This window comes from Anastrepha obliqua, chromosome 2, assembly GCF_027943255.1.
Source record: "Anastrepha obliqua isolate idAnaObli1 chromosome 2, idAnaObli1_1.0, whole genome shotgun sequence".
NCBI lineage: Eukaryota > Metazoa > Arthropoda > Insecta > Diptera > Tephritidae > Anastrepha > Anastrepha obliqua.
Genome location: NC_072893.1, coordinates 131,793,230 through 131,802,726, shown reverse-complemented (window position 1 = coordinate 131,802,726; position 9,497 = coordinate 131,793,230). Strand labels below are relative to the sequence as shown.

The window sequence follows — 9,497 nt, the reverse complement described above, 5'->3', positions numbered from 1 at the left end:
ATTTGTGATTTGTGAGATTTAAACTGATGGAATCGAAGTGCCACGTGTTAAAATGTGAAAGCACAAATTAGTAAAATTTCTGTGCTTTGTTGTTTCTATTGATTTCGCCTACTCTTTCTCTTTACAAACAAGTGATTCCCCTTCCTTTAGTTGGTTTATTCATGGGCTCTGACGACACAGCGAATTCGGAAGGCGCAATCTGGTATTCTATCTTCCTTGATCAGGGCAGCTAATAACCGTATTTGCTGCCTGCGATACATCTTCTATTCAGACTCCATAATAACTGCATGGTTGCGAGAATAAAGCCGGCTGCGCATACCGTAGTACCGCCACTCGAGTCTCAATAAATATAACAGAATCAGCCGTTGAGATTACGAAGTGGTTGGGTCTTGTTTACAAGCATCTTTTTTCTTTCAGTAATCCTTATTATAAAAAACACAAACAAAAAATGGAGTTGAACGCAGAAATTTCGACTTAAGTGCCAAGCGCAAGCGCAGCTGACTAAACCAGCCACTATTTACTGCTATTAGCATGGGAAAGTTCACATCAAAAAACGACAGGAAGCAGAAAGTTTCCTAGTTTAGCCGAAACATAATAAATCGTAACTCTTCGAAAATATTTATTATTTATTGTAAATACAACGATTAAATACATCGTAAATGTTAACTTTTATGATAATTATCCACACGTTGATTTTTTTACATAATTTATGTCTTCTAATGCAATACCGAAAAAATGTGCGCCACGCTCGCTATTGGCTCAGTGCAAGTACAACACAAAAACGATTCAGGGAAATGCAAATAACTTTGTATGCACCAATGGCCACTTCTATGTCAGCAGCCGATTTGCACGACCTATCGCTGTAGCGGCCTAAGCTTTTTGTGCTATTCGTGCGCATGATATAATAACCGATTGTGTTGAGAACTCGTTATACTAGTTGCAGCACGCCATAGTAAATGTCCGCTCGGTGTCTGGTCAAAACTGCAACATCAACCTTTTGCTAAAAATCGCAACGAACACTGCGCACAGTTCTTTGTTGCATGCCGCAACAAACGGTTGTATGCTGCCGAAAATCGTTGAAAGAGTTAAAACGCGCGTGCGCAACAAAAAAACAGTTCGAGAAGTTGAATTGTATTATTTCGAGTTCGCAAACTTAGTAAAGCAGCGTGAGAAGGCCTGTTTTCATTTTACGCTAACGTATTTTTTTATGTTTAAACGCTATGTTTGCCGCACAAGTCCTTTTTAGCATCGCGTTTATTGTCGCCTGCTGTTGCAACGCGCAGGAGTTGAACGTCGGTTCGCTGGCAAGTCCTGAGCTTCAGGCTCGTGACCGCCGCAGCTTTGATGTCGGCCTACTGCTGCGCAATCTGCTGCTAAACAGTGCCACTGCGAGTGATCTTAAAGCGAATGTCACACGCAATGTTGTCGCGGCTAAGCGCCCACCAGCCACAACTAGGCGCCCAAGGCCTACTACAACTACTGCACCGCCACCACCGCCACCAACGCCACCGCCACCGCCGCCGCCTCAACTCAATCCGTTTTTAAATAAACTCGCTTTATTTGCCAGCTCGTCTAATTTCTGGAAATTACCTCCACTCACTACGACAACAACAACCACTACGACTACCGCGGCACCTATGACAGAACCGCCACCACGTCCACGTCCACGCCCACGTCCGCGCCCTAAACCGTATCCGTATCCATCGTATTGGTCTAGGCCACCATTTGGAAACGAGTATGATTACCTGTACCCATCTGCAATTGATGGCTCCGGGGAACGAGTTGGTTCAACCGCTGTTCCCTCGGAATATGATTTCGAAGATGTTCCTGCCCCACAGCCGGCGGCGCCACCACCGTCCCGCAAAGCTGCACGCAATCGCCAACGGCCAGCATCTCCACCTCCATCGCCTGCACCAACACAACCCGCCAAACCGCCGCCACCACCCCCATCACCAGGTAGACGTCGCCCTGCTCCACCGGCACCAACGCCGCCACCACCGCAACCACAACGCGACCGAGTGCTGTATCAGTACGCGCAGCGAGATGGTAAAATACGTCAACTTCTAATTAAATGTCATAAGACTGGCTTCACTAGCTCACTTTGCAGATATCTCATTCAATGATAATAACGATGATGCATCCGAATCACCCGAATCCGCACCCGAAGCAGACAATCCACAGCAAGACGACGATAACACCAATGGGGGACAGGACGGCGCTGATGCGGCAAACGGAGGTGAGGAAGGCGGCGATGCTGCTAATGGGGGTGATAACGAAATTCCTAGTATCGATGAAGGCGTGCTACCACCAGAAGTTCTATCACCGCGTTTGCCTTCCTCTGATCATCGACCTTATACGAAATCATTGTCTGTGCCATCGTCGTACTATGATTCCTTTCCGCCGTCCGGGCATCGCTTCAGTTCCTTTGACGCTGGAAGTGGAACTGGTGGTTCGGGATTCGGCAGCTCCTCTTTCGGCTTCAGCCATGCTAGTCCAGCGAAGGGTATCCATCAGTTCCGCGACACCTTTTCTGATTTCCACACCACCTATGATGGTCACTTCCAGCCGAGCATCTACAGTTCATTTAAATACTAATTTGACTAAAACAGTTTTGTGTTTTAATAAATCTTTGATATTGTTTCATTTATATATTTTAGACTGCTTCGAAATTTTAGGACCTATTGGAGTTTTTCGACTTTAATAAATAAATAATCTACATATTTTTTGTAAATAACAGATTTTCATGATTTTGTTATTTGTATTAGAAAATTTAAAATAAAGATAAATCTGAAGAATTTATTTAAAAGAAAATGAGCTTCTGTTAGTGTGTATTGTATGAAGGGAGGTTTTCAATAGAAATACATATGCATATATTTAATTGGCGCTTACACCCTTTTATTGGGTGAGTGGCCGAGCTTCTCCTCCTATTTGTTATGTGCGTCTTGATGTCGTTCCATGAGGAGCTTTTTCATGACAGAAATACTCTCGGAGGTTTGATATTGCCTGTCGCGGGGTGACCGCTTTTAGAAAAACTTTTTCTATCATTTCATGCTTCGTGCACGGGGTTTCGAACTCATTCCCCTCCAGCTGTTGCTTGTATACGTAAGTAATTTAATATCATAACGAAAAGGTAAAAACTATTGTTTCTAACTGCGCTAACTGGATGTTTTCCGTATTTTTCTCGTATTTTTGAAGCCCATGGCACAGGAACCCAATTCGTTCTTTGAAACATATCAGAACAGTCACTCGTGTAATTTATTAATTTCCAAACTCAAGCTTTAAAAACGCCGTTAAAATGCATTAAACTGTCAAAAGACTGCCCTGAGCGGAAGGAAATGTAATGTAACCCAATGTACACATACACATCACAGTACACGTTTCAAGCATAACCAAGTAAACATACAAGCATTTGCAATGTCTAATGCTGAAAACAGTGAACACCGTAAACGCAATCCCGACTCAGCTGTTCCGATCAAACTAATGAGAACCCCATGTAAACGAAAAGTTCCTTCCTTCCGTATCGTAGTACGGTAGATTTTATTTCACGATTATTAAAAAAATCCCGTAATACCGACACAGCTGATTGCTCTCTCACCACACAGTGTTGCCAAGCAGTACATTTCGAAATCATTTACAAAATAAACTTAGAAAAATGATAATTTTTGTTAAAATAGCTTAAAAATACTATTGAATAATGTTAAATATAGATAAATGAACTATTTGCATTTGTTGGTTTTTGGCTTTGGTTTATTAAACAATGAAAAATTGTAACTGATAACGCGGATGTGTGAAAAAGTGTGTAAGCAAAAATATCAATGGCAACATTGTGTAGATACAACCAAACACATACACACACAAACCGATGTATTGTGTAAATATGTAATTAAAAGAACGTAGTTGTTCACGGGGGTGAGTTTTTGTGTACGGTAAGGGACTGTGGTAAGGGATTCCGTGCTGTGTTCACTGTTTTCAGCATAAGAAGGGTCAGGGAAAAACATAAGAGCAAAATTCACGACTTCAAATTTCGAGTGTGTTCACCATAACATAACATGTTCACAACAGCCACAATTTTTTGTGCTACCTCCTGCAACCTTTATTACGTACAGTCACTTCAGCCTTATTTGATATATATGTGTACGATTTTTTTGTAAAGTGTTCTATATTTCATAATATTTTGTGAAAGTGACTAAACAGTGTATGCCCAAATTTTATTTGATTTATCAATATAAAATATAAAAAAGTGTCCACTCATTAATTTAGCAGCGAAAAAAAATTATACTGTTAAAAAAAGTATTTATTTCTAAATTTTAAAATAATTTGCTGAAGTGTTTACGAACTTAAATGTAAAATTTCAGCTATTTCACGATTTTCTATCGAAGTACGCGGTCGCATGGTAAAAAAAAATCCAGCCTACATAAAATTTAATATTGTTTCATGTCAAACTCACTTTACAAACTCGCGCATACTACAAAAAAAAATCGTTTGATGTAACTTGCGCCAGGAATAGCAGTACTTTTAACTGTATCATATAAGCTGCGGCGTGAATAGTCTGTATGTTTTTGCTTGTTTTGCATTACAAAGAAATGAGGGATATTATGTTGAGAAATGAAATAAAACCAAAAAAATTAAAAATCTAGAGTATGCATTTTCGCAAAATAATGTGAAATATAGAGCACTTTACGATAAAACCGTATCTGTATCAAATAAGGTGTGAGTGACTATAGTTCGAACAATCCCATTCTCTGCCAAATGTACTAAACCACGACGCCACGTATATATAAAATTACGCCGTTAAATTTCATAAGTGCAGATTTCACTCTCAGCATGAGAGACAGTCCGGACTCTCTGGACTTTGTTTACATTTTTCTACCTTTTATTCGCACTTTACTACCAAGTTTGCTTTAAAATCGTTTTCTATTTTTTGTTTTGATTTTATGCGCACACTTTTATCATATTTATTTATGTGCTACACTCTGTGTCAAAATTTGTGAAATGAGCTATACCACGTGCAGCAGCTGGTAGCTCTGGATGCAAACCGACGAACAGAGCTATTGAATTACTTTTTTCATCCATTTATTACTAAAGTTTAGTGATAATTTGTGCAAATATTTGGAAATAATAAAGTGAAAATGGGTAAAAAAGTGTATAACGCGAAAGCCCGCCAGAATCCCAAAACGCTGGTGGATAATTCGACAGTGAAAGATGTAAGTGTAGGCGAAACTGCTTTTGACGAAAATATTTGTACATACACACATAAATACTTTACTCCTGTGCTTTTTTTTCTTGCCATTTAGATCAAAATCGAATGGGCTGAGAGTGCTGCGGAAGCAGGTGCTGGTTATGATGAAGCTAATGCGCTGGTATTACCCTCGCAGAAGCGTACCACGAAGGTGCCGGTGGACAAACAACAACACGTAAAAATTCTATCGAAAAAACAACGCAAGCATTTGCAACAAATTGTGGACAAAAAGAAAAAGAAGGAAGGCGTAAGTGATGCTGTGGTAAAAATATTGGTAATTGTAAATAATTAAATGCTTACTTTCAATTAGCGTGCTGAACTGTTGCAAGCTTTGGCCAGCGTACAAGTGCCTGAGCACGAGCTGAAGCAATACACGTCCATCAGTCAGGTGCAGACGGTGGGCGTTAAGAAATTACAAACACTCGAAGAGGTGCTAGCAAAGAAGCAACAGCGGCAAATAGAGCAAGGAAGCAACGCGGTAGTGCGCAAAATAAGCTCAATCAAAGGCGCAGCAAAGCGCAAGTTGCTGATCGAAGATGAAGAGGCGCTGGCGGCAAAGAGACGTGATCCTAACGTGGTTTGCCTGGAGGAGGGTGGAGATAGCGGAAGTGATACCGAGAGTGACAGCGAAAGTGAGGGGGACGTTGAAACAAATAATGTAAATGATAAAAAAGCTACGGAGGAAATGAAAAATAAAAATGTGGACGATTCGAAGGCAACAACTATGGAAGCTACCACGCAAGAGGAAGAGCCCACAACATCCACGAAAACAACAGAGAAAGATGGTGCGAAAACCAGAAACGCAACACTGCTCACTAAGCCCGTTGTTCCACCGCGTCATTCAATTTTTGTTCCCGTGCATCGCGTAGCAGATGTACAGGAGGCACGTCTTAATCTGCCGATCTTAGGTGAGGAACAAGAAATTATGGAAACAATTAATGAAAACCAAATCATAATTGTGGCTGGCGAGACGGGTTCGGGCAAGACTACGCAAATACCACAATTTCTTTACGAAGCCGGCTTCGCGCTGAATAACAAAATGATTGGCATTACCGAACCGCGTCGTGTGGCCGCTATTGCTATGTCTAAGCGTGTGGCGCATGAAATGAACTTGTCCCAGCAGGATGTATCCTATCTGATACGTTTTGAGGGTAATGTCACGCCCCAGACTCGCATCAAATTCATGACTGATGGTGTGTTGCTGAAAGAGATCGAGAGTGATTTTCTACTGCATCGCTACTCGGTGATAATATTGGATGAGGCGCACGAGCGAAGTGCCTATACCGACATACTGGTGGGACTGTTGTCACGTATTGTGCCTTTGCGGCAGAAACGCGGTGATCCGCTTAAGTTAATTATTATGTCTGCGACGTTGCGGGTGGAGGATTTTATTGGCAATGCAAAGCTGTTTAAATATCCGCCGCCACTAATAAAAGTAGAAGCGAGACAGTTCCCTGTGACTGTGCATTTTCAGCGGTACACGCCAACGGATTATGTGCAAGAAGCATATAGAAAAACTGTGAAAATACATTCAAAATTACCAGAGGGAGGTATTTTGGTGTTCCTTACGGGTCAGCAGGAGGTAAACGCGCTGGTAAGAAAGCTGCGATGCACGTTTCCATATATCAAAAAGAATGATCCAAAGAAGGCTGCAGAAAAAGGAAACGATGTTGATGGATTGAAAACTTCAAAGAACGAAGAAGAAAGTAAAGAAAAACTTACAGAGAAATCAGGACAAGTGAAGGAAGAGTCAGAACTAGTAGTTGAAAATTTGGAAGAGCATGCCGAGTCCACTGCAGAACCTACCGCTGACGACTCCGACATCGAGTTCGATATGAAACGTGCCATACGCAGCGTGAAGAAGTCGAAGAAGAAATTCATGTCACAAATTGCGCTACCGAAAATCAATCTCGACGACTACAAACTGCCCGGCGATGATACAGAGGCCGATCTGCACGAAGCCGACAATAGCGACTCGGAAGCCGAAAATGGTTCAGATATGTCCGAGGATGAAGACGACGTCGACGGTGACGAGAATACAGCAGCGCACATTGCCGCCACCAAACAACCGCTCTGGGTGTTACCTCTCTATTCGCTGCTCTCGCCGGAAAATCAGAATCGCATATTTCAACCGCCTCCCGAGGGCTGTCGCCTCTGCATAGTTAGCACAAATGTGGCTGAGACGTCGCTCACTATTCCAAATATCAAATATGTGGTGGATAGTGGTCGCCAAAAGACGCGCATCTACGACAAAATTACAGGTATCAGCGCATTCGTCATCACTTATACCTCTAAAGCATCAGCGGATCAGCGCGCTGGTCGCGCGGGTCGTGTAAGTGCCGGTCACTGTTATCGTCTATACTCGAGCGCTGTTTACAATAACGAGTTCTTGGACTTTAGTCAACCAGATATACAGAAGCGGCCGGTAGACGATCTTATGCTACAGATGCGCTGCATGGGCATCGATCGTGTCGTGAACTTTCCTTTCCCTTCACCACCGGACACGGTGCAGCTGCAAGCGGCCGAACAGCGCTTGGTGGTTCTTGGCGCGTTGGAGCGCATTGACGAGGTGAAGAATGGCAAAGAATTGCCGCCGATAGTCACCAAACTAGGCAAAGTTATTTCGCGTTTCCCTGTTGCGCCACGCTTTGGCAAAATGTTGGCACTCTCGCATCAGCAACAATTGCTGCCATACACTGTCTGCCTAGTGGCAGCGCTCTCAGTGCAAGAATTGCTAATGGAAGTGGGCGCGAGTGAGCATGCTGAAGATGGCGATGATGGCAACACATTCGCGCACAACAAATGGCAAAAGAAGCGCATCAGCTGGGCTTCTACGGGTAATTTTCAGCTGCTCGGTGATCCCATGGTGCTGCTACGCGCGGTGGGCGCTGCAGAGTATGCAGGTTCGCAGGGCAAGCTAGCGCAGTTCTGTGCTGAAAATGGGTTGCGCCCAAAAGCGCTAACGGAAGTGCGCAAACTGCGCATACAGCTCACCAACGAGATCAATTTGAATGTAACCGGCGTGGACTTGTACGTGGATCCGGCGATGCCACCACCCTCCGATGCGCAAGCGCGTTTCTTGCGACAAATACTTCTTGCCGGCATGGCAGATCGCGTAGCGCGAAAAGTACCCCTTTCCGAAATAGCCGATAAGGAGGAGAAAAGGCGCCTTAAATATGCCTACAACTGTGCGGATATGACAGAACCCGTTTTCATGCACTCCTCCTCAGTTTTGCGCGCGCAACTGCCCGAATGGGTTATCTTTCAGGAGGCGTACGAGACGCAGCATGGTGACGGTACCAAGATGTTCATGCGGGGCATCACCGCCATCGATCCGGAATGGTTGCTTTTATATGCGCCGCTGCTTTGCAATATACGCACCGTTAAAGAAGAGCCAATGCCGCGCTACAAACAGACAGACGGAAAGGTGTATTGCTTTGTGGACGCGGTATTCGGCAAGGCGGGCTGGGAGTTGCCGCTAACCGAGATGGAAATGCCGGAGGGCGAGAAGGCTTACAGGTGAGTGGATGTGAAAGCAAAACTTAATTTCATTTCTAATAAACACAATCTTCCGCCCCCTCCAGCTACTTTGGCGTTTTTCTGCTCGATGGTCAAGTTTGCCCAGCATTGGCTGCCTACAAAACGAAGCTGAAGGCTACGCCGCCATCGCTGGTGAAGAGTTGGTCCAATCTAAACGAGAGCGTGGTACGTTTCAAACGTGCCCTCATCAACAAACAGATAAACTCACGCGACAAATTGCATGCTGAGTGGGCGCGAAATCCTAACTGTAAGTTTTACACTACGGAATATTCATATTTAACATAAAAAAATCAAAACTTCTTTTCGTTTTTGTTGCAGTTCTGCTTGAGGAATACCAAAATATGCTCTATAACGTCGCGCTCGCGGAATTGTCCCCGAAGTGGCCGCCGTTGAAGAGTTGAACGTAAATAAAACGTTTTTGGAGCCTTAATCGCATTGCTATTTAATTGTAATCGAAATAATGTGTAATGTTTCTTCTTCATTTGTATAATCCATATAAAATACATAGACATTTAAAACATACAAATTTTGGTTTTTTAGTGCAAAGCATGGAGAAGAAGTAAGTTTCTAATAACGAATTAGAGGAATTAATTAAAAAAATTAAAATAAATAATAAAAAAACTATCTAATAATTTTAAAAGAATTTTTAGTTGTTAAAAAAAATTATTTAAAAATAGATTAAAAAAACAAAATAATAGTAATAAAAAAAAATTATAAA

At 42.7% G+C, this 9,497-nt stretch overlaps 2 protein-coding genes across 2 annotated transcripts; both read left to right on the top strand.

Moving 5' to 3' along the window:
* The first annotated feature begins 1,049 nt into the window (after positions 1–1,049).
* On the top strand, positions 1,050–2,704 carry LOC129238657 (uncharacterized). Its single transcript, XM_054873760.1, has 2 exons — positions 1,050–2,046; positions 2,108–2,704. Exons 1-2 carry the CDS (start codon positions 1,221–1,223, stop codon positions 2,593–2,595), a joined length of 1,314 nt encoding a protein of 437 aa, XP_054729735.1. The 5' UTR covers positions 1,050–1,220; the 3' UTR covers positions 2,596–2,704.
* A 2,298-nt stretch (positions 2,705–5,002) lies between these two features.
* On the top strand, positions 5,003–9,283 carry LOC129238021 (probable ATP-dependent RNA helicase kurz). Its single transcript, XM_054873052.1, has 5 exons — positions 5,003–5,204; positions 5,295–5,486; positions 5,550–8,758; positions 8,824–9,026; positions 9,098–9,283. The coding sequence occupies exons 1-5, from the start codon at positions 5,130–5,132 to the stop codon at positions 9,178–9,180; spliced, it is 3,762 nt and encodes a 1,253-aa protein (XP_054729027.1). The 5' UTR covers positions 5,003–5,129; the 3' UTR covers positions 9,181–9,283.
* The last annotated feature ends 214 nt before the right edge of the window (positions 9,284–9,497 follow it).